This window comes from Grampus griseus (assembly GCF_964374135.1).
Source record: "Grampus griseus genome assembly, chromosome: 10".
Taxonomy (NCBI): domain Eukaryota; kingdom Metazoa; phylum Chordata; class Mammalia; order Artiodactyla; family Delphinidae; genus Grampus; species Grampus griseus.
In genome coordinates, this window is record NC_139004.1 from 80,591,340 (window position 1) to 80,616,483 (window position 25,144).

The 25,144-nt window shown below is 39.9% G+C and overlaps 1 protein-coding gene across 4 annotated transcripts in view; it reads left to right on the forward strand.

Moving 5' to 3' along the window:
- The first annotated feature begins 3,692 nt into the window (after positions 1–3,692).
- Positions 3,693–25,144, forward strand: part of SLC25A26 (solute carrier family 25 member 26) — a 140,785-nt gene continuing 119,333 nt past the window's right edge. For 2 of the 4 annotated variants that reach the window (XM_082662606.1, XM_082662607.1), the window contains exons 1-3: positions 3,693–3,821; positions 16,822–16,978; positions 20,379–20,488. In XM_082662606.1, the coding sequence (XP_082518732.1) occupies positions 3,789–3,821; positions 16,822–16,978; positions 20,379–20,488 (300 nt within the window). In that variant the 5' untranslated portion in view covers positions 3,693–3,788. Of the gene's footprint in view, positions 3,822–16,821; positions 16,979–17,358; positions 17,412–20,378; positions 20,489–25,144 lie in introns of those variants that run through there. The other 2 variants (XM_082662609.1, XM_082662608.1) reach the window with 2 other exon arrangements.

Below are 25,144 nucleotides of genomic sequence, written 5' to 3' on the forward strand. Positions count from 1 at the left end.
CAGCTTTCTAGGACAGAAGACAAAAGAAGAGAAAGTAGGGCGTGGATCTGCTGGGGGGCATAAGGACAGAAACCAGCCGATGCAAATGCTCTTGTGCAACTGCTTTTACTTTGGCCACCCTTCTGTGTCATTAAAGATTCTTCTACATCATGGTTTTACACAGCTACATATGGGTACTATAACCAAATTATCTCAATCATGCAATGATGAACATTTTTGGTTGTATAAAAATTCATCTTTTGTTATGAAAACGGTGAAATGAATATGCTTATAGTCATATTTCTATGGATAAAAAAATATAATTTCTTAGAGTACAATGCAATACGTAGAACAATTGAGGACAAAGAAGATTTTTTAGGGTTTTGATATATCTTGTCATATCACTCACCAGACAAGTTGCTTTGATGCTCTCCCTATAAAAATCTCTGCCTATTTGATAGGTTTGAAAAGTGCTGTATTGTTTTAATTTTCATTTTGATGTTATTAAGGAATTTAAAATATTTTCACATGTTCATTAGCCACTTATTTTTCTTCCTTTGTGACTTTCCCCATTTTTTTCTATTGGTATTGGTGTTTTTCTTATTGATTTATAGGAACTATTTAGAATTAAGAATTCTTTGTTGTCATATGTGCTGCAAATATTTTTCCTAGTTAAAAAAAACTCATACATAAACCTGTTTCTTTACCTCAAGAATATTAAAATATTTACCTTTTCCTTCTAGTATTCTAATAAATTATATCAAGTGAGAATTTTAATCCATTTGGAACTGTTTTTGGAGGTAAAGTGTGAGACAGGGATGAAACATAATTTTCTTCTAAATAGTTATCTAACTGTCCCAAAGCCATTTATTGAAAGGACAGTCTTTTTTTGTTTTCCTCACTGATTCAAAATGGAAACACAAATCCACATGGAAAGTATAACCTTGATTTTATTACTTAAAGGGTTCCTTTCCGTTATATATATTTTTGCATATGGGTTAAGATACATGAATATTTTTATTGCAAATGATTCTATTATTTTATTTTTCAATAAAGATCAGTAACAGGAACTTGGAGCTTGGGTCCAGTTCTGGCTAAAGATTATGTCCTTTATTTCCCCTAAGCTGGACCTAATTTGTTTTTTTCGATGTATTGTTTTTGACCTCCTGATAATTTTTGTAAATACTACGAATATTTCGGAACTAAAGTGAACTTGGCTTACAGTGGTAGATTTAATTGAGGAAGACAATATTATTAGTATAATTTCATATGTTTAGTGCAAACCAGTACTTATCTCATTTGGTAGATTTTTTAACTAGATCTGAGGATATACTCTGCATGCAATGTGGTGACAATGACAGTGCATTGTAATGTTCCATTTAAAAGGCATGCACAAGTGGTAATGGATCTTTCTGTAAGCATTTCATGAAAGGAAGGCCCCAGGTCATGTTTGTACATCTGTATTTCCTAAAGGGTTTCCAGTGGCATCATGTAATACCTGATGAAGCTTTTACCTCTGAACGATAGAAGAGAACATAACATTTCTGTCTTGCTCTCTTAGATCACTCACTCTGGGGAAAACCAGCTGAGGACACTCAAGCAATCCTCTGGAGAAGTCTACGTGGTGAGGAACTGAGGCCAACTGCCAACAGCTAGCACTAATTTGGCAGGTATGGAAATAGGCCATTTTGGAGGTGGATCCTCCAGTCCCAACAACTCTTCAGATATAGCCCTAGCTGATGCCTTGACTGCAACCTCATCAGAGAGACCCGGATGAGGAGTCTTTAACAGTGTTCAGGGAGCAGGGTGTGATCAGCTCGTGGACATTCTTCTGATTGGTTGGTGGTGAGGAAATTGGGAGTCAGCATCATCAACCTTCTGGTTCCAGCCGGTCTGGGGTCTACGTGCTTGTGGGCAGCATACGGTTAATTTCTTCCACCTGGTGGCGGTTTCAGTATCTGCAGAACAGCTCAAAGGACATGGCTCCGAATATTATCTATAGACCTTGGGGAAGAACTAAAGGTCCTTGACTTTGTTTAATGGCCAAAGTATTATTATTTTGTCTTGCTTGACTGTGTTCCTTTCTTTCTGCATTTTCTCACTTCTCTGATTAAATTTATTCTTTGACTAAAGTTTTTCTACAGACAAAAGCCAGGCGGAGGACATGGGTGGGGTCTATTCCAGGAAGGCCTCGTAGTGTCCTGCTAGGTTACAGGCTGGGACCTGGGACCTGGGACCCTTTGCAGCAATGCTTGCACCTGGACAAACGTCTCGTCAAGCAACAAATACAAAGAAACTCCAAAGGGCTAAAAATAACTGCGTGCATGCGCATTTGGGGCAAATTATGAACAAGATACAAAAAGCCCCAAAACCTAACTTCCACATCTGCGGAGTCGGGAGCAAAAGCATGGTAGCGCACATGATCCTTGCACACAGCACCACCAAGAGGATGGGCACCCCACCCAAGCCACCCCTGCAGCCTGACCCCCGGACCTGCCCCTACCCTCGCCCCATGTAAGGGACCAGCTTGCCCTCCCCTCAGGGAGCAAGCAGGGCCACCTGTTACTTGTTTTCGCGCCGTCCTGCTACAGTACGAGTCCCAATAAAGCCTTGCCTGAATTTCTCGTCTGGTGTTTTTTCAATTTCTGTTGATTAAGGAGTCCAAGAACCCTGGCCGGTAACAGAACCATTCAGGTAAGCCACTCCCAGATTTCTGGGGGTTCAGAATTTGAAACCCTGAAGGCATTCTGCTAATCATTTCTAGAACATCTCAACTAGAAGAGAATATTGACTATAGAAGTGGTATGAAAGACATTGAAGAAAGGCAAAGAACCTAAGGCTGTTGCAAAGGTTTTGAAGAAATATGATGAGGTCATTAAGTAACATTTCAAGCCTGGGTCTGCTATGTTCTCTGTAGCTTTGGGTTGGTTAGTGAACCTCTTGGAGCATCAGGATTCTCTGTAAAATGAGGATGCTAACCGTGCTTACCTTACGAAGTGGCTGTATTAGAGCACCACATCTGAGATGCAGTTGGCTCTTAATAGAAGGAAACTTAGAAGGTATTTGTTTGAAAAATGTAAAGGCAAGTCCACTGCAAGAAACTTTAAGTACTTAAAGTGGTCTTTGAAGTGTGCAACTGATACTACAGCTGACAAGATGAGCAAGTAAATAACCGAACAAATAAATTATATTAAGTGCAAAAACTGCTGGTAAGAAGTAGAGGACATTAATTTTTAGCTCGAGTAAAGACATTTTTGAAATGTTTTTCTATATTTAATAATTTTCTGATAATGAACCTGTTTTATGGAAAATGAGACAAAATTTCTACAGGCGAAACCAACAGATAAATGCAAATAACTCATTGGAAGCCACAGGTCTCGCCCGCTGAAGCTAATCCTGCCTCTCCACGGCCCCGCCTTCCACTATAGCCACGCCTCTTTTGGGTTTACGGTTAGGCTTCACCCTTTCCTCATCAGCGGGCTCGCTACGCCTGGTTCCCAGTCGAGGCTCGTTTGCTCGCGAGAGTTCCTCCACCTGGCCCACTCAGAAGCTGTAGGAAACGGAGGCAGAGAAGAGTCGCGAGACTTGACTCGACCACACTTTCCAGGCTCCGCCCCTCCTTCCTGGCCCTCCTTCTGGCCCAGATTCCCCGTTGCACGTGCAATTGTGTACTTGTGGTTCAACCTCACGTGGCCACGGTAGTGCCGGCGTTACATGCCCCGCCTCCAAGATGGCGGCGCCCAGTGCCGGGGCTCACGACCTGAGTTGGCTCAGCTTTGAATTATAACCTTGACTGAGTCTATGTGGCCATGGACCGGCCTGGGTTCACAGCCTCGCTGGTGGTGAGTATCGGGCGGTAGAGTGAGGGCGCTAGGGGTGCCGGAGGCTTCCCTGGCCTAGCACCTCCTTCCGGTTTTGCGCGCTGAATCATCCCCGGGTCACCGGTCACCCGGTCTGGGAGGAAGCACGGGGCTCCTGGGCCGCGCCGGGCCTCGTGTCAAGGTTCTGAGTTTCCTACCTGTGTGACAGAAAGAGACGAGGGTGGGATAGGGGTGGCACTTGACTCATAGTCTTCCGTACCGCGGTTTACCTAACGGAAAAAGAAAAGTTTCAATTGTATACTGTAACCATACTCTGGAGAGCTTGGCAATGAATGAAATATATGTAACAAAACTCTTGAGTCGCTCACAGACCTGGTCAAGACTATGATTTCATTTTGCTGTATCTTTTTTCAGTCTCGGAAAATGACGTATCCATTCATTCATCTTATATATAATCTGCTTAGTTTGCTTCCGAGCATTTTTCTAGGCTTTGGGTATGGTATATACTGCTGAGCACAAATAGCCGCGCGTTGAATACGTCAGTGGTGTTTAATTCCTTAGAAAACAACGAGAATCAACGTGTCTTAACATCAACCCCCACCCCCCAAATCCTTTAATAAATACTTTGAAACCTTTCTTAGGACAGGCTCAGTAGGGGATACTAGATACAGTAGTGAACAAGACAGATTGGCTGCCTATGTTTTCATTGTAGGAGAGCGGGCAGAGGCAGAAAATAGACAAGAACCTTTTCAAAAGCTTTTCCTGAGAGATGGAGGCCTAGAGGACTTTCTTCGTTTAATTAGCAAATGTTTTTGCAGGTGTTGGAGATAACATGGTGAACAAGATAGACCTGGCCGCACGGGTCAGGTGGTGGAGGCAGAAGGGGTGAAATGAGTGTTATCATAAATGACGATGAGGGTTAGTTTCAGAGTGTATGGAAAGATGTGGAAGGGGGATCTTACCCAGACTGGTGGAATGATGGTTTTAAATCTAGATTTGTTGATATTCGTAGAAGCTAGGTTTTAGAGATGCAAAGAAATATGTTACCCCGTTGAAGACGTTTTCCTGTCCAGCTGGTGAGATGGCAGTAGTACTTATGACAATCCACGTTGCTCTGACGGGAACTAGGGTAAGCTCTTTACATACATCATCTCATTTAAGCCTGACAAACAATTGAAGTCTTATCCTAGTTTTCCAAATGAGGGAACTGAGGAATAGTATGTTAGATAATTTGTCCAAAGTCACACAAGTGAGATACATTTCGTGTGTGTAAGTGTTGGAGCTCAGATTCCAAGCAGTGTAACATGGGATTCCATTTACTGCTCCTTGAGACTATCGCTGAAGTCAGCAACAGTAGCAGTTGCTAAAAACAGGTGAGTGTCAGAGTTAACAAAAGAAGAATTGTATTAAAATTTATTTAAAATTAATTTTATTAAAGAAGGGTACACATGCATACTTCTTTTTTCGTAGTTACAGAGGGTGAAATTGGGATCGATTGGTAGAAGTTTCAAGGAAGTTAGATCTCATTCCTGGTGAATTCATTTAGCATGCAGTTTATCTGCCATGTGTTCTGTCTACTGGTACTGTGATTGCCCTTGGAGATTTGATGGCAAACAAACCAAGGCTATATGATAAGTACTGTGAAAGGAATGAACTGAGGTGGGAGAGAGAGAGAATAATAGTGGAAAACCTACTTTAGATGGAGTGCCCTAGGAAGGCCCTGAGGAGCTAACGTTTAAGCTAAGATCTAACAGGTAAGGGGGCTAGTCATTTTGATGAGCAGAGGGGAAAGTTCAGAGGGAGCAGCACGTGAGAAAATCCTCAGGTGGAAAGGGTTCAGGATGTGAAGGTGGTGGCTGAGGCGTAGTGGGTGAGGGTAGTGTGACAGAGGCTGCTGTTGGGGAGCCAGACAAAGCCTGCCGAGGTGAGTCTTGGTGGGCAGTGGAAAGGAATTTGGATTTTATATAAAGCATGATGAAAGCCATTAGAGGGTTTTATTATTGAAGTAGTCTGGAAATGGAGGGGCCCCCCCTTTTTTTTTAACGGTTGGGAGCGTCTTTGAGGAGGCTAAGCACTCCTCAGGGAGTTCTGTTTTGTTTACTACTGTGTGACCAATGCCTGACACTTCGAAGGCACTCAGTACTTGTTGGGTGAATGAATGCAGCTTCACGTTTGCAGAAGTCTTGAGCCTCGGCTTCTAAGGATTAAGTGAGATGTAGTACGGAGCCTGACGTAGAGCACATATTTACCTGTTTCCTTCCTGAAGTTTCTGGAGCAGGATTGAAGGGCTGTAGAGCTGAATAGGGAGAGAGTTTCTGGCATGTTAAGTTTTCATTTGGAGCACAGAGCAGACTATTCAGAAAAAAACCTCCAAGAGTACAGTCACTGGTGCATGCTTTTAGGAGAGCAGTTTGAAATAAGTATTAGTGACCTAAAGATGTTCATAACATTTAGCTCAGTGAAGATAATAGGAAAACATGAAATAAAAGAGGAATGGTTAGGTAAATGATGATAGATGCATTTCATGGACTATTTAGGGGCCATTGGTAACAGTGCTTGTGAAGAGTATGTGCTATAATAGTAACATGGAAAATGCTTATGAGATTTAAAAAAAAGAAAAAATACAACACTGTACCTGTATACATCTGGTTCATGCCTAATTAAAACTTGGTAGCCAAGGGGAGTTGGTTCCAGGTCCGCTGTGGATACCAAAATCCACAGATGCTCAAGTCCCTTATATAAAATGATGTAGTATTTGCATGTAACCTATGCACATCCTCCTGTATACTTTAAATCATTTCTAGATTACTTATCATACCTAATACAAGGTAAATACTGTGTAAATAGTTGTAAATACAATATAAATGTTATGAAAATAGTTGCCTGCATGCAGCAAATTCAAGTTTTGCTTTTTGGAACTTTCTGGAATTCTTTTTTTTTTTTTTTTTTGCGGTACGCGGGCCTCTCACTGTTGTGGCCTCTCCCGTTGCAGAGCACAGGCTCCGGACGCGCAGGCCCAGCGGCCATGGCTCACGGGCCCAGCTGCTCCGCGGCATGCGGGATCCTCCCGGACCGGGGCACGAACCTGTGTCCCCCGCATTGGCAGGCGGACTCCCAGCCGCTGCGCCACCAGGGAAGCCCTGGAATTCTTTTTGCAAATATTTTGAATCTGCATTTGGTTGAATCTGACGATGCGGAAGCCCAGGATATGGAGGGCTGGCTTTATTCCATTCCTTAAAAAAAACAAAAAAAAGCTGTATTGAAATTCTCCAAGATGGAATGAAATAATTTTGATAGTAGCCTTACTTTTTTCTTCTTCTTTTTTTTTTTTTTTGCGGTACGCGGGCCTCTCACTGTTGTGGCCTCTCCCGTTGCGGAGCACAAGCTCCGGACGCGCAGACTCAGCGGTCATGGCTCACGGGTCCAGCCGCTCCGCGGCATGTGGGATCCTCCCAGACCGGGGCACGAACCTGTGTCCCCTGCATCAGCAGGCGGACTGTCAACCACTGCGCCACCAGGGAAGCCCTCTTCTACTTTTTTCAATGCAAAACAAACAAACATACTTCCAAACCACTCTTTCCTTCCAGCCTGACTCTTCTCTCCCTTTCAGTACTTAGCTGTTTCATCGACCTTGTAGTTCATCTGGGTTGTTACTTGAGTGAAACCGAAACCATCCCTGTCTCAGTTACTTTATTTTTTTAAATTTTTAAAATTTTAAAATTTATTTTACATCTTTATTGGAGTATAATTGCTTTACAGTGGTGTGTTAGTTTCTGCTTCATAACAAAGTGAATCAGTTATACATATACATATGTTCCCATATCTCTTCCCTCTTGGGTCTCCCTCCCTCCCACCCTCCCTATCCCACCCCTACAGGCGATCACAAAGCACCGAGCTGATATCCCTGTGCTATGCGGCTGCTTCCCACTAGCTATCTACCTTACATTTGGTAGTGTATATATGTCCATGCCTCTCTCTCGCTTTGTCACAGCTTACCCTTCCCGCTCCCCATATCCTCAAGTCCATTCTCTAGTAGGTCTGTGTCTTTATTCCTGTCTTACCCCTAGGTTTTTCATGACATTTTTTTTCTTAAATTCCATATATATGTGTTAGCATACGGTATTTGTCTTTCTCTTTCCGACTTACTTCACTCTGTATGAGAGACTCTAGGTCTATCCACCTCATTACAAATAGCTCAGTTTCGTTTCTTTCTATGGCTGAGTAATATTCCATTGTATGTATGTGCCACATCTTCTTTATCCATTCATCCGATGATGGACACTCAGGTTGTTTCCATCTCTGGGCTATTGTAAATAGAGCTGCAGTGAACATTTTGGTACATGACTCTTTTTGAATTATGGTTTTCTCAGGGTATTGTCTCAGTTACTTTTAACTGGGTTACAGGTGAAGGAACTTCGGCAAGTGTTGGTGCTCTGCAGTGTGAAGTGCAGGCAGTCCTTTGCGTGTAATTTGGGGCTGGAAAGATGAATGTGCGAGTCATGCAAAGTGATCTTAATAATTGATGAAAACGATTATTTAACGACCTTTAAAAATTCTTGTCAATGTTAATAATTCTCTTACTGTAGATTGTGGAAGTATAGGGAAACAAAAAAAAGAAGTAAAACTTACATTTAGTACAGTGTAATTTAAAACATTAAGATTGTATTTCTTTGTAAAAAAAAAAGTATCAGAAGTAATTTTAAGTCATATAACTTGCAGTACAGAACAAGTGTTCCTTTAACGTGGAGGTTTTTGCTGGCACAGCTTGCTCTGGGACATCTTTGTCCTTTTCTTTCCCCGTATGGGGTAAGTTCGCCTTCACTCATTTTCCTCTGGCTGCATGTCTGGAATCTCTCCAATGACAGCAGTGTCGATATTCCCACAGCTAATTCTTTTATAACTCCTTTTACATTTGATTTGAATGTCACTTTCAGTGTTAACCACTTGTCATTTATTTGCCCTGCTTTCATGTTTGTTGGCCAGTTCCCTCTTTCGATTATTCATTTTTGTGAAATGTCACTGTGGTCACTGTAATTCAGCTGTCCTGTTAGAGGACTTGTGTTCCTTATGTCAACTGAGATGCATGCGTGTCGGTGCTGTGCAAAGCAAGGACTGCTTGTACTGTTTTTTTTTTTTTAGTTATTTTATTGTTTTCTTTTCTTACTTTAGGGAGGTGGTTCTGAAAAAGCTTCATAATATTTGTGTCTTCTCACTGGACCTGCCCTTCTGCTGAGAACCACTGGCAGAAAGGGACTTGAGGGCAGTGGCATGGATTATGTTGCCAAGGTTTCTTAGGTGGGGTAAGAAAACAGAAGAAAAGATAAGAATGAAGTTGAAGGGACGTTTTCAGTGTTTATTGCCTCATACGTTTCTTTTCTGGAAGGCAGCTTCCTAGTCTGCTTTCTGGAGTCAAGGAAGTTAGTATCTGATGATGAAGCATTAACTCCATATCTCTAAGGGATTGGGAATTATGCTGCACGTTCTCGAGCTTGCTTTGTGTGACTTGTCTCTTTCTGTCATTTAGGTCACAGTGGGCAGGTCTTCCTTTTTTTGCTCATTTTTGTGTTGAGTAGGCAGTCACCTAGACAGAGGTATATTCTCAATTTTGATCCATCAGTGGAGCATGCAAGGCACCCTTGGAGACCACCAGTTGTCTGGGGCCACAATCGAGAACCACTGCCGTGATGGAGGCGTTTCTTCTGTATTTCAAGTACGAGGAGATGGAGCTACCTTTCCTTTCTCATTTTTCTTTCAGTATAAGAAGGGGTCCTGGGAAAGTTTTAGAATCTGAAATTTAGCTGTAAATGACTTAATATGCTTTTGTACCACTTCCAAACCAAATGCTGTGTGTTCAGATATAAGTTTTTTTTTTTCTTTTTTTTGCGGTATGCGGGCCTCTCACTGCTGTGGCCTCTCCCGTTGCGGAGCACAGGCTCCGGACGCGCAGGCTCAGCGGCTATGGCTCACGGGCCCAGCCGCTCTGCGGCATGTGGGATCATCCCGGACCAGGGCATGAAACCGGGTCCCCTGCATCGGCAGGCGGACTCTCAACCACTGTGCCCAGGGAAGCCCCAGATACAAGTTTTAAATATTAAAATTTTAATGGTACACACAGAATTTGAGTAACAAAATGCCAAATAGAGGGAAGATAAATGTTGTACCCACAGTTTTTCCACCTCCATGCATCAGGTATTGTTACCTGTTTAACCAGACATGTGTGTGAGCCTTTGCTCTGGTACTTGGGAAGAGCAAGAGCCTGGAAGATATGGTCCCTACCCTCAGGGGTGTGCAGTCAAGTGGGAGCAGACATTTAACAGAAAATAAAACAAAAATTAACCATGTAATTATGCATGGTGATAAAAAGTAACCATTTACTGAACACTTTAATGTGTGCTTATGCAGTTTTTTCAGAACAGAAATCATATGTTTACAATTTTGTCTTCTCTTTTTTTTTTTTTGTATTCTGGTTAAAAAAAAATAACCCATAAATTCACATCCAAGCATCATAAAGAAATTTGAACAGTAGTGTTTCTCAGTTTTTTGAGTTTGATGCTGAATCGTTCCTGCACACGTCGCGTGATTTCGTTTTCTGTTGTGTGAATCCATGGGTGATTCTTGTCCAGGGAGCAGAATTTGAGGAAAGCTTTTCATTCATTATTGGTAAGGAAAGACTTGAATTTATCGATTTTGTATATACATTTATAGTTCAGTTTAATATATGAATGTAATCTTCAGTCTTTGGTCACGTCCTCCTTTGTCTTTCACATGGTTTTTAATATTGGCCTGTCAGAAATAGGGCATCAGCCAACTTGGAAGGATATTTACAGTAACGTAACACTAAAAATGATAACTCATACTTATTGGTAATTGAGGCAGGCATTTTGCTAAGCATGTAACAGGCTCATGTAGTTGTATTTAATTCTCATTTAATCTCACTCAGTTCTCAAAAACTCTGTGAAGTATAGGTACTATTATTTTTCCCCTTTCATGCATGAAGAAATGTGGGCTTACCTAGGTTTAATAGCTTTCCTAGGGAGACCCAGTTGAGATTGAAGCCAGGTCTGCGTGTCTGTTGCCAAAGCTGTAGTCTAAGGCAATATTTAATGTGAAAGAATTTCTGGAGAAATGGAAGAATACTCAAGTCAAATTCTAGAACCATTATTGCGTTCCTGAGAATAGCCTCACCAAACAACACTGATCCTGCGCAGTCTTTTCCGTCAGGAGGTGATGAAAGGCACAGGATTTCTGGAAAAGACACCCTGAATATACCACAAAGCTGTCACTGGAGCTGTGGAATGCCAAGAAGTATAGCAGCAGGTAATGCCAGGTTTCATTTGTCACAGTGCTGTGGCAGACTGCAGCAGGGACCACCAGAGAGTGATTTGCTGCAGATTTTCTTGTGAATGTTGAATCTTTCTGTAAAGTGTTTTCTCATCATCTTACATTTCCATGTGATTCAGACCAACAAACAAGTGTGGAAGCCCTGCTCCATCCCAGGCACTGGGTTATATATTTAGGAGGGCCAAGGTCACTGACCTGGCTTCTACTCTGAAGGATCTTAGTGTCAGCCATGGTGGTTAGTACTGAAAGTGAAATGTAAACAAAGGTATACGGGGGAGTTAAGGAAGTAGCCTTTAATTCTGACCGGGAGACTGGGAAAGGCTTCAGGAGGGATATGGCGTTTGGTCACAGTCTTAACAATGAAATGGAGTTTGGCAGGTGTGTGTGTGTGTGTATGTGTAGGTATTAGTGTGTATGTAATGGCCGGGGGGAGCCGGTGGTCTGCTGGCTGTAGTATACAGGAGACAAGAGGCATTGGAAGGGCCTTCCCGGCTGAGAGAAAAACCTAAGCAGGAGCACAGAATTGATAAGTTTCAGGATGTTTTTGGGAAACAGACTAGTCAGAGTGGAGGAGGCTCAAGATCAAGAGTGTGCCAGATGAAGCTGAACAGGTAGTTTAGGGTCCAGCGGTCGAGGTTCTGAGTTACCCCTTACTGAGTGCCTACTGTATACCAAATGTGACCAGTGAATTTGGGTTGTTGCTGTTTTTTTTTTGGTGAGGGAATATTAATTTGAGTAGCTCTACTTTTGTATGTTTTTAGTACTCATTGCAAAACTTGAACAATACAAAAATCAACAAGATGATAATAAAAATGCTCCTCATCTCGAATGTTTTTCCACAGAGATAATAACTTCTAACAGTTTGGTGTGTGTGGTTCCAGACTTCTGATTATGCATAGACAAAAAAATAACACATTTCTTTGAAAGGTGGGATTATACAGCATATATTGTTCTGTAGCTTATTTGATTAATTTAAGAATATAACATGTTTCTGTATCAGCAAGTTCAGGTTGATCTCATTCTTTTAAAGGCTGTGTAGCAATCCGTTATTCTGATATAATACAACTTATTAGGTTATTTCTAGTTTTTTACTGTTAGAAAGAATTCTGTAGTAAACATTCTTGTATATTTATGAACTTATTTTTGTGGAAGAAATGTTTAAAAATAAAATAACTGGATCAAGTATTTTATAGTTTAAAATTTTCATTTTGCCAAATTGTCCTTCAATAGATTATAATAATTTGTTTATGTTAATACCCATAACTATTTCCATATTTTTAATCTTTTATAATGTAATTGGGAAATCTAAAATTTTGTTTTTATTTGATCACTGATGATGGGGAAGCATATTTTCATAATTTTGTTGGCTGTTTATATTTTTTCTTTTGGGAATTGTTTGGTCCTGTGTTTTGCAATTTTTAAAAAATTTGATGTACCTTTTTTGGGTTGCTTTGTAGTACCTTCTAAGATATGGTTAGTAACCTTTTGTTATAGTCATTAATTCATGTGTTTTTCAAATAGTTATTGAGTGCCTACTATGTACTGGGTGCTGGGAACATACTGGTGAACAAAACAGGTATGGATCTTATAGTTTCGTGGAACAGTCTTTGAAGAAATGGTCAGATGCTCAACTACAGAATTAGAATTCTGATCAGTGTGTGGAGACATGAGGGTGTAAACCTAGACTGGGGGATTAGGGACACAGTCCTAGAAATGAGGAAAATCAGATGACTTGGAGGAAAAGAGAGATCAAGGTGGTAAGAAGGTACCCAGCAAAGGGCTAACGATGGAGTTAAGGGTGGAGAGGTAGATGGGGGACAGAACTTCTAGAGCCTTGTAGGCTGTACTGTGATTTTGTTCTTCATCCTAAGGGCTTTTGGAAACTTTGAAGAGTGTCAAGATGAAATTGAAATTTGTATTTTACACAGACAACGTTAGTGTAGAGGGTGAAGGAGCGCTGCGGGGAGAATGGATGGTGGAGGGGGAAGAAGGCAAGTATCACAGGAAGCAGAAGCCACAGCTCTCCAATGAGGTGGTTAAAGTCACTGGTGGCCACTTTGTTGTGGGGGAAACTGAGAATGTCAGGGAGGGATGTTTCCCCGAGAAGCCATGTTAATGTTTTGCCTGGTTCTTTTTAGTTGTGGTCTAGGCCAGGGGCCTGTGATGATTTTGCTTAGTTAAATTAGACGGATGGTTTGATTTTGTCCTGTAGTTGAGCAGGAGTGAGTTTTTTTGTTTTTGCTTTGTTTTTTTCTGTTTTGCCAGCTTCATGTAATCTTGACTTTTTTCCAACTCCCAGAGGAATTTCAAAGGGTCTAATTTCACTAATTATACACTTCCTCTCTACAGCCTGCCAGCACTTTTTCCATTTTTAAATTGAGGTGGTGCTGTGTATTTTATCTATATGCTATCAAGGTCTCAATAAATTGTTATGCTATGGTAAGGCTTGCTGGTTATCTGGTTTATGTTCTCTTTCTTTGGACTTTGTCTAACACTTAGGATTTTCAGTGTAAGCTACCATAAATCTTGAAACTAACCCTTTGCCTGATAACCTTTTTTTTTAAATTTTTTTTTAATTTTTAAAGATTTTTTGGCCGCACTGCATGACATGCAAGATCTTAGCTCCTCGACCAGGGATCGAACCCATGTCCCCTGCAGTGGAAGCATGGCGTCTTAATCGCTGGACTGCCAGGGAAGTCCCTCCTGATAACATTTTTGATAAGTGATCATAGATAAAACAAATTTCTCAGGCTAAAGAAAAAAAGAAATTAGTAGAGTCCCTTATAATTCAGTTGATGCTGGCTTGATGAAAAATTATAAGCATTCCTTAAAGTTTTTGTTCAAATCCTAGATATGTTGCTATGTGTCTAAATACATAGGTAATTCTTAATGTTCTTTTAGCAGCATTTTTTTCAGTCTCATGAATTTAAGTGACATTTGAGTTGTAGAAGTTTGAAATCCACAGAAGCAATTAGTAACTCTTGATTCATGATTTACTAGATAAATAGATTCAATCTGGTCATTTTATTCTCAGATGATTAGAATTCTGATGAAAGGAGGGCTGGAGAATCAATGCATGCAAAGTAGCCAAATAGATTAAAAGAGTAATTTGCTTATTGATTAAAACTTAGCAGTAGATAGCAAGCATCTCTCTGAACCCACTCCTAAGATTAAAGAGAAAATTAGAATGAAGCGCAGCTATTTTTAAAGAAACCAGTCATATCAGTCATTCTCACCAAGATTTTAGTTCTTGTGTTTTGAGAAAATGAAGAGGCAGGCAAAATATTTTATTACCTACTGAATTTTATAAAATCCTTAAAGAATAAGTGAGAAGAGTGTTGAAAAAGTTGGCTTTTTTTTTCTTTTTAACTTTGCTACGTTACTTGTGAACTTTTTCCCTTGACTTAGAAAAGGCCACCTTTATATCTGGGAAGAAATCCCACATTGTCATTCTTTTACTCCCACTTGTGGTGCTCTACTGGCACATCTCTGTGTTCTTTTGGTGACAACTTTTTAGGTCATTTGCACAGTATCCTGCATGGTCTTTGGGGTTCTGTCATGCCTTTCAGGCTGATCATATGGTATTAACGTATATGGTAATGTACTTTTCTCTTTCTTTTTCTTTTTTTAAAAATTTTATTTATTTTTGGCTGCGTTGGTTCTTCATTGCTGCGCGCGGGCTTTTCTCTAGTTGTGGCGAGTGGGGGCTACTCGTCGTTTCATTGTGTGGGCTTCTCACTGCAGTGGCTTCTCTTGTTGCGGAGCACAGGCTCTAGGTGAGTGAGCTTCAGTAGTTGTGGCTCGTGGGCTCTAGAGCTCAGGCTCAGTAGTTGTGGCACATGGGCTTCAGTAATTGTGGCTCGTGGGCTCTAGAGCGCAGGCTCAGTAGTTGTGGCACACGGGCTTAGTTGCACCGCGGCATGTGGGATCTTCCTGGACCAGGGCTCGAACCCGTGTCCCCTGCAGTGGCAGGCAGAGTCTTAACCACTACGCCACCAGGGAAGTCCCTATGGTAATGTACTTTTCTAGTGTACACTAATTTTTAATAATTACCTATACTAACTAATTGAAAAATAGACATTATTGCATTTCTCATCAGGGTAATTTCATTTTTCCAATGAAGTTTTGCAGTGTTTTTTTTTTGCTGTATGCGGGCCGCTCACCACTGCGGCCCCTCCTGCCATGGAGCACAGGCTCTGGACGCGCAGGCCCAGCGGCCATGGCCCACGGGCCCAGCCGCTCCGCGGCACGCGGGATCCTCCCGGACCGGGGCACGAACCCGCGCCCCCTGCATCGGCAGGCAGACCCCCAACCACTGCGCCACCAGGGAAGCCCCTTGCAGTGGTTTTATGGTGAGTGGCAAGTAGAGCAGAAAGTGTTTGCTAGGCACTAACCTTTGTACCACTTGAGCATTCTGTAAACCCAAAGGATGGAAACAGCGTATCATTTTGAACTCTGCCTGTATGTTTAAATAGTACTGATTCTTCTTTTTCTGTGTCATGGAATATATAGTTTTTAATGTCTGCTTTTACTTTTTGAATAGGTAATATATTCACATGGTTCAAAATCCAAAAGATAGGAAAAGTTAGCAATTCAGTTTAAAACTTACTATGTAGGAACCGTATTGAGAGTTGCCTCTGTAGTTCTACCTGCTTACTGTGAAATGGTATTGATTCATATCTTTAAATGATGCCTTTAGACCTTGTGTGTTGACCTTTCTTTGACAGTCTCTGAGTTCATATTTTTCTGAGTCTCTTTTTGCTTTGACTAAGCTGTAACCAGTTTTTAAAATATTCTGTATATACTAGTGCAATCATGAGGTGAAAACTTAGTTTTTAATCAGGTTTTAAAGTGCAGCTTCTCCAAAGCAACATGGTATCTCTTGGGAGATGACTAGTTTGGGTCAGGTTTTAATGTCCTCTAGGAATTTAGCTCTTTTTTTTCCCCTTCATTTATTCACTTAAAAAGTATCAAGGAATTTTCAAATATACTCAAAGTAGAGAGGATACCATAGGAATCCTTACATGTGTGATTCTTAAAATATGGATCTAGATTCACAAGGAGCATTACCATTTAGAATGTAAGTCTGAAAACAATTTTTTTCTTAATGCAGATTCACTACTCAGTTAAAAAGGCGAAAAATATAACATTTGGTGTAATTTGGAAAGATCACTGAGATAAATTGTCAAATGAAAAAAACAAGGTGCAGCATACCACCTTTTACTTAAAAAAAAAAGGTAAAATAAAATACATATTCATGTTTGCTTGTATATGCCTAAAGTAACTTGGGAAGGACACAATAAGAAACCAAAACTGGTTGCTTGGGTTTTTAGGGACAGGGAAGGAGACTTTGAACTCTTTACCTTTCTGAGGTTGGTTTGTTTACTTTTTTGAACCCTATGAAATCATTAAAAATAAATTTGAAATTTATTTTAAAATTATTAAAAATCATTAAACATTTTTTTTAAAACAGAATATGTAATATAAAATTTACAACGTGAAAATATATCACAGTAATGGTTATTTTCCCAGGACAGTCTGTAGATTTAGGTAAGAGGTGTTTGGGCTGTACCAAAGTAGTCTGCGGTATACTTTGAAACCATGCTTAAAGACTACCCCAGCCCCCAAATGGCAATTTATTTTATTGTAACCTTTTGTTTCTTTTTCTTTTTTTTTAAAGGCTGGTGGGGTAGCAGGTGTCTGTGTTGACTTGATATTATTTCCTCTGGATACCATTAAAACCAGGCTGCAGAGCCCCCAAGGATTTAATAAGGCTGGTGGTTTTCGTGGAATATATGCTGGCGTTCCTTCTGCTGCTATTGGATCGTTTCCTAATGGTAAAAATTATATTGGTATTATCACTGCTTTATATAAAGCCAAGATAATGGGATTTATTTTCAGGATGGTATGTGGTCCAATCCTATATAGAATTCCTTATATGATTGATGTAGTTGATCTCCTGAATTTATTTTCTATTCATTAATCCATTATTTTTGACTCAGCTGGTGCTATAGATTCCATTCTAGTCTATTTGTAATAAAAAAATGAGCAATCTTTAAATGAGTGGTTTTTGTTGTTGTTAAAACTCCTTGTTAGAATCCTTAAAGTGTTCCTGTAACATTGATTGTAATGTCTTACAGCAGTTCTCAACCTTGCCTGCACGTTGGAATCTCTTGGGAAGCTTTACAAAATACTTATGCCTGTGTCTCCATGAGAAGTTTAATTGGTCTGGTCTTTGCCTGGGTATCATGAGTTTTAGTAACTTCCCAGGTGATTCAGATGTGAAGCTGAGTTTAATAACCACTGGCTTGGAGATTCTTGTGGAGCAGATGAACCTAAGAGGCATTAAATCTTTGTCTTAACTAAATTGCTCTCAGATGATGCAACCCATTACCACTAACCTCCTCTTTCCATTGTCTTGCTTTTGTTTTGGTTTTGAAGTTGTGTGATTTATGGCCCTTTTATTCTATAATCAGTATAATCCATTTCATTTAATCCACCTCTTTTCAGATACTTATTTAAATAATTGTTTACTGATGCTTTGATTGGCACTCAAGCAGACTAAGCAAACAAAACCATCACTATCAAACACACACACACACACAGATACACACACTCACACACACACAGATACACACACTCACACACGCTCACATACTCACACACTCACTCACAAAACCCCTGCTCCAGAAGATTCTTAAATTCTGGAGTTTGATTTCTTTTTTCTCAGTATATTTCATTAGAAATTCTTTCTTGTTAACTTGACATTAAGATGTCTGTCTATATCCATCTGTGAGCATAACATTCACATAAAGATTTGTAGAGCAAATCTTTTTGGTCCTTTAGTTTATCTTCCTGAGCCATCCTTAGAGCAGCCAACTGTTTTGAGGTTATCCTTGAATTATTTTATGTCTTAATTTTCAGTAATTGATCATAACAAGTCGCTATTGAGGACCCACTCCATGCCAAGCATAGCTCTATACGTGGGAGATGCGCCTTGGTTCCTAAATTGGTCTGTGTTGCAATCACCTGATCACCTGAAGAGATTTTTTTTTTTTTTTTTTTAAAGAAAGTACTGCTGTCCCACTCCCAGAGATTTGGGATTTAGTTGGCTTGAGGTGTGGCCTGGGCTTTGGAGGTTAAAAAAAAAAAATCCCCAGGTAATTTTTATATGTAGACAAGTTTGGGAACCTCTGAACTAGGGAATTGCAAAGAAATATGTTACTAAGTCCCTGTCTTTTGGTCATCCATTCTTATGATGCCTCCCTCATCATTGTAAATATTCTTTTTTCTCGTACGTATTACGTAGGAATTGTTGGTAGATGAAGTATTAGTGATGGTCTACAGGGTACATGGTGCTCCATTAAGCTCACAGGGCTGGTTTAGATTCTTGTCAGCAGGACTTTACATACAGAATGTGGTTTTGAATTTTTGTAAGTTTGAGAAAGTGGTGTTCTTCTTGCCCTGCTTTTCTTTTTCTTTTTCTTTTTTTGACATCCACAGAACCTCTTTGAATGGGAGATGCTGGATAAAGAGTCAGAGTGGCAGCGTTTCAGAAATGGCCTTTCTGTTTTTCTGCAAATTTTTGGTGAATTGAAACTTTTTACGTGGCACTTTAAACAATTTTTGCTATTGGTTAAGGTTTTAGACAGAGTACAGTGCACCAGTGTAACATTCAGAGGCTTGTAGACTTTTTTGAGAACATATTGTGCAGGGGGTATGGAAGGGACTGAGGGTCGAAAGAAGAGAGGAAAAGACCTGTATTCAAGACCCTTCATGTTTAGAAGGGAATGTAGAAAAACCATAGTTTTTTTGTTTTGTTTTCACTCCTGGGGGGTGGGGGTGGGTGGGTGGAACGTGTAGCAGGTAGAACTTACAGCTGAATGCGACTGGAGATACTCTAGCCTATTTAGTGAGTAGGCCAAAGTAGGAACAGCCTAAATAAGAATCACAAGTGGGAATTGGGACCTGCATTAACTATATACAACTGCTTGCATGGTCATTACTCATCCGGGGACAGTGTGCCTCCTCATTTGGCCTGCTGTTTGTTTGTTAGCCACTGGGGTGTTTACAAGCTTGTTGACTTTAACTGTGGAGAACTGATTTTCACTACCAAGCTCTTTTCCTGAGTGTTTCAGACTTTACTGTGTGACATGTTCAAATGCCTTTCGAAAGGTGAATTTGCCATTTATTTATCTTTCGTGCCTCACCTTTTACGTGAGTGATGAACATCTTTTTATTAACAATACGTGGCAAGGCTTAAAGCCTTCCTGTGCAGCTAAGATTAGTTCATGGTGATAGGGGTAGCTTTTTTTTTTTTTTGCGGTACACGGGCCTCTCACTGTTGTGGCCTCTCCCGTTGTGGAGCACAGGTTCCGGACGCGCAGGCCCAGCGGCCATGGCTCATGGGCCCAGCCGCTCCGCGGCATGTGGGATCTTCCCGGACCGGGGCACGAACCCGTGTCCCCTACATTGGCAGGCAGACTCTCAACCACTGCGCCACCAGGGAAGCCCTAGGGGTAGCTTTTTAGAGATTTTGATTTCCAGTTTTAATACAGTAGTTGATTGTTTCCTTGATGTAAAAGTGAGTTGATGTAGTAAAAAGTAGCCATGGTTATTTTGAGTAACCAGCAACACAACATTATGGAATAGATGCTTTATTTGGTTAAGATATGTGTTTGCAATTTTAACCTGTCTAGAAATCAGTGTAGCTGATTATTTTATGGCCATATATAAAGATGTTTTGCATCACAGAAATTCATATCCTTTTCCAAAAAACTTAACTAAAAAGTGTTAAAGTGACTTATCAGTACAAACTGGTAAATGCCAGGTTAGCTGTTAGTCTTCCTCAGGGCAGGGATCTGCATGTTTTTATGTCCAAAGTCAGGCATGTAACATGGGCTCAGTCAAATCTGCAAGAGTGAAGGGGTTGGGGGGGAATAGTACGTATTATTACTTTATCTTTATTTATATTTATCTATAGTTATAAATATATACATATATAATATATACATATATATGTATATATTATATAAATAATATATATTTATAAATATTTATAGTTCAGTATTTATTTATATTTATTATTTATACTTATTTATATTACTTATATTTATTATTATCTTTATCTGTTATAATTTAATAACTAGAGTTGTAATTTTTTTCAAGAAACATATCTGTTAACAGTTTACATATATATTTAAACTTTGTGAAAGACTGGTTTGTTTTAAATTTCAGCTGCTGCCTTTTTCATCACCTATGAATATGTGAAATGGTTTTTGCACACTGATTCATCTTCGTATTTGATGCCTGTGAAGCATATGTTGGCTGCCTCTGCTGGAGAAGTGGTAGGTAATAAGTTATGTGTATAAAATACTTCAGAAATGCAAAGTATGCAGATATCTTCAGTACAGGTATTACTTCATTTCATTTTTAAAAGACAATTCTTTTTTAAATTATGAAAGTCATAAATCCCAATAAATGTAAATGGATTAAACATGATAGTTGAAAGTCTATATAGGATGAAAGAAAAATCCAGCTATCTGCTATTTACAAGAGACACACCTCAAACATAATTATACAGAAAGAATAAAATTAAAGAGGTAGAGGAAAATATCCATGCAAATTTTGGCGGCTTCATGTTGGGTCAGCATAATTGAGCTGGAAGTCTATTTCCTAGAACACCCTTTCCAGGAGGGTTCCAGGTTAGCCTGGCTACAAGAGAAAATTGCTCAAGATTTGTAAGGTGGAAGTAAAGCAGTGGTTGTATTCATGCTCAGAAGGTTGGTGGGAGGTCAGGCACTGCTGCAGTTCATACACCTCATCACTGATCTGTTGGCTTCAGGCAGCAGTCAAGCCTCCAGCTCCTCCAACTCTCACTGAGTCTTCTCCTTCAGCTTCTCTAAATTTTGAGTCAGTTGTGTGGGCTCTGTCGTGAAGGGTGCCAATTTATGTTGTAGGTCACCCACATCATTGAGGTTGGTGAGGGAGAATGCGAATTCCAGTTTGTCCTTGCTCTTCCCCATTTCACATCCATGTTTCCTTCCTGATTGCATGCCTTCTAAGTTTCTGTCCCAACACTAGATGCAGAAGCAACAGTTCTACATAAGTTGCTTAACCAGCTCCCACAATTACTGTTTATATCCCTGTAATAGCTTCTTATTCTTACCATTCTTAGTGGTTCTACTTCTCTGATCAACCCTAACTGATTCAGAAAGAGTAGCTGAAAGAGAGCTGATAGTAATGTTAATATCAGATCAAGAAAAAAAAAAAAGACTGAAAGCAAAAAACAAGGAGACCACTGTATAATGATATGAGGAACAATTCTCCTGGGAGATGTAGTAAACCTGAACTAAATAGCATAGTCTCAAGATATAAAGCAAAATGTTGCTAGAATTATAATGAAAAATGAATACAATTACTATCTTCATTGGAGTTATTCACATCTATCCGTAAAAGTCTTAGGACCAGGCAGGTAACTTGTTAAGACCATAGAAGATTTGAGCAACACAATGGCAAGAATGGTCTAATGGATGTGTTTGGAGTTCTGCACTTAACTGCTAAAGATTATTCATTTTTTTCAAGCACACTTGGAACATTAATAAAAGTGTGTGACCCAATAGTCCACAAAGCAACTTTCAACAAATAGTGTAGAGATAATGTCATACAGATCATTTGGTGTCTGATTATAATGAAGTAAAATTGGAAAGCAATGATGAAAACACAGGCAGTCCATCCCTCCTGTGTGTTTAAAAAATTATCCAACTCTTCTGTAAATAATTCATGAGCCAGTAAATCATAATGTATGTGGTAAAATATTTGTAATTAAAAAATAATACAGGAGGGCTTCCCTGGTGGCGCAGTGGTTGAGAGTCCGCCTGCCGATGCAGGGTACACGGGTTCGTGCCCCGGTCCGGGAAGATCCCGCATGCCGCAGAGCGGCTGGGCCCGTGAGCCATGGCCGCTGAGCCTGCGCGTCCGGAGCCTGTACTCCACAACGGGAGAGGCCACAACAGTGAGAGGCCCGCGTACCGCAAAACAAAACAAAACAAAAAATAATAATACAGGAATATATATTTTTTCTAAACTAACACAGAGAAGAGTATAATACAAATAAGAGCTTTCCCACCCCCTCACCCACTTACCTTTCTCCAGTTCCTCCTGCCTACTACTAATGGACAACTTCAATTAAAATTATTTTTGTGTATCCACCCAGAAATTGTCCTTTACTATTGTTACTTTCAAATCACATTGTCTTGTTTGTTTTGTATGTATGTATCTATGTATCTGCTTATCTCCTATCTAGTCTATTTTAATAATCCCAGAACGTTGTTAGGGGCAGGGTGCATTAACAGGAATGGACAAGAAAGTGAAGAGAAGGGTCTCGGTTTATAAGTCTTTTATCATTTTGTCAAGTAATATATAACGTTTTACATTTAATAAAGTAGTGGTATGTATTTATGTTAGGAAGTTAGAAAAATGAATCAGCCTTTATAAGATTTACATAAGAAACAACTGTGATATCTTGTGGTTTTGTTTTCTGCGCACTATTTTCCTTTAGAAAATTTGGATGAGAATCTACAAACTGTTTTGTAACCTAATTTTCTTCTCTTGAGAATATGGTGCATGAGGGTGATGAAAGAGAGAGATTGCACTTTATGGAATTCCCTGGCGATCCAGTGGTTAGCACTCTATGCTTTCACTGCCGAGGATGCATGGGTTCAATCTCTGGTCGGGGAACTAAGATCCTGTGAGCCGCATGGCACGGCCAAAAAAAAAAAAAAAACCAGAAAAAAGGAGAAAACAACTAAAAAAATAATAACTGTTTTGAGATGTAATTCACATACTGTATGATTTATCCATTTAAAGTGCACAGTTCAATTTTTTTTGCTGTACTCACAGCTGCAGCCATCGCCACAGTCAGTTTTAGAGCATCATCATCGCCCTGACAAGAAACCTCGTACCCATTAGCAGTCACTTCCCATTTCCCCCAACGTTCTCACCTTAGGCAACAACCGCTGACCTACTCTGTCTGTATAGATCTGCCTATTCTGGACATTTCATATACATGGAATCCTACCAAGTTTCTTTCTGAGGTGATGAAAATGTTCTAACATTGACTAGGATGATGGTTGCACATGTCTCTGAATATATTAAAAACCATTGAATTGTATCCTTAAAATGGATGAATTTTATAATATGCAAATTCTGTTGTATTACGCTGTTAGAAAGGAATAAGAAGAGAATATTATGAAAACCGTATGGTAATAAATTTGACAAATTCTTGAAAGATAAAAACAAAAAATGTGGAATCCTTACAATGTGGTCTTCCATGACTGGCTTCTTTCACTTATATTTTCAAGATTTCATCTATGCTATAGCAGGTATCATCAATTGCCTATGTTTTTGATTTTCTTGGATACATACCTAGGAGTGGAAATATCAGTCATATGGTAACTTTATTTTTAACCATCTGAGGAACTCGCCAAGGCTGTTTTCCGAAGTGGCTGCACCATTTTACATTCCCACCAGCAGTGTGTAAGAGTTCCAGTTTCTTCTGCACATCCTTGACACCACTTGGTGTTACCTGTCTTTTTCTTTTTTTAAACATTTCTTTTTAAAAAAATTAATTAATTAATTTTTGGCTATGTTGGGTCTTTGTTTCTGTGTGAGGGCTTTCTCCAGTTGTGGCGAGCGGGGGCCACTCTTCATCGCGGTGCATGGGCCTCTCACCGTCACGGCCTCTCTTGTTGCGGAGCACAGGCTCCAGATGCGCAGGCTCAGTAGTTGTGGCTCACGGGCCCAGTTGCTCCGCGGCTTGTGGGATCTTCCTAGACCAGGGCTCGAACCCGTGTCGCCTGCATTGGCAGGTGGACTGTCAACCACTGCGCCACCAGGGAAGCCCCTACCTGTCTTTTTAATTATAACAAACAAATAGATATTCAGTGGTATCTTATTGTGATTTTGACTTGCATTTCCCTGGTAACTAATGATTTTGAGCATCTTTTCATGTGCTTATTGGTTATTTACATATCTCCTTTGGAGAAATGTCTATGAGTCTCCTTTGCTCATTCTTTAATTAGGTTGTATTTTTGTTAATAAGTTGTAGGAGCTCTTTATATATTGGCAAAACTTTTTCCCATTCTGTGCATTTTTTTCACTTAATGGTGTCCTTTGAAGCATAAGTTCTAAATTTTGATGATGTCCAGTTTATCTGTTTTATCTTACATTGCTTGTGCTTTGATGTCGTATCTAAGAAACCATTGCCTAATCTGAGATCATGAAGATATTTATACCTATGTTTTCTTTCAAGAGTTTTATAGTTTTAACTCATATTTTTAGGTCTTTGATCCATTTTGAGTTAATTTTTTAATCTGGTTTGAGGCTGCGGTCTAACTTTATTCTTTTGCGTGTGTATATCCAGTTGACCTAGTGCCGTTTGCTAAACTATTCTTTACCCATGGAATTGCCTTGGCACCCTTGTCAAATACTAATTGACGTAAAGGTGGGGTTTATTTGTGGACCCTGTTCTATTCTATGGATTTCTACATCTATCCTTATGCTACTACCACAGAGCCTTGATTACCACAGCTTTGTAGTAAGTTTTGAAATCAGAAGTGTGAGTCCTCCAGCTTTGTTCTTCTCTGTCAGGATTGTTTTGCCTCTTCTGGGTCTTTTGCATTTTTATGTGAATTTTTTTTTTTTTTTGCCTCACCTCACGGCTTGCTGGATCTCAGTTCCCCAACCAGGGATTGAACCCGCACCATGGCAGTGAAAGCCTGGAATCCTAACCACTAGGCCACCAGGGAACTCATGTGAATTTTAGAATGAGCTTGTCAATTTCTTGCAAAATGAGCTTGCAAAAAAAGCAACTGAGATTTTGATAGGGATAACATTGAATCTGCAAATTAATTTGGGGAGCATACCATCTTAACAAAAATGCTTAAATTTTCCAATCCACAAACATAGGCTGTCTTTTCATTTCTTTAGGACTTCTGTAATTT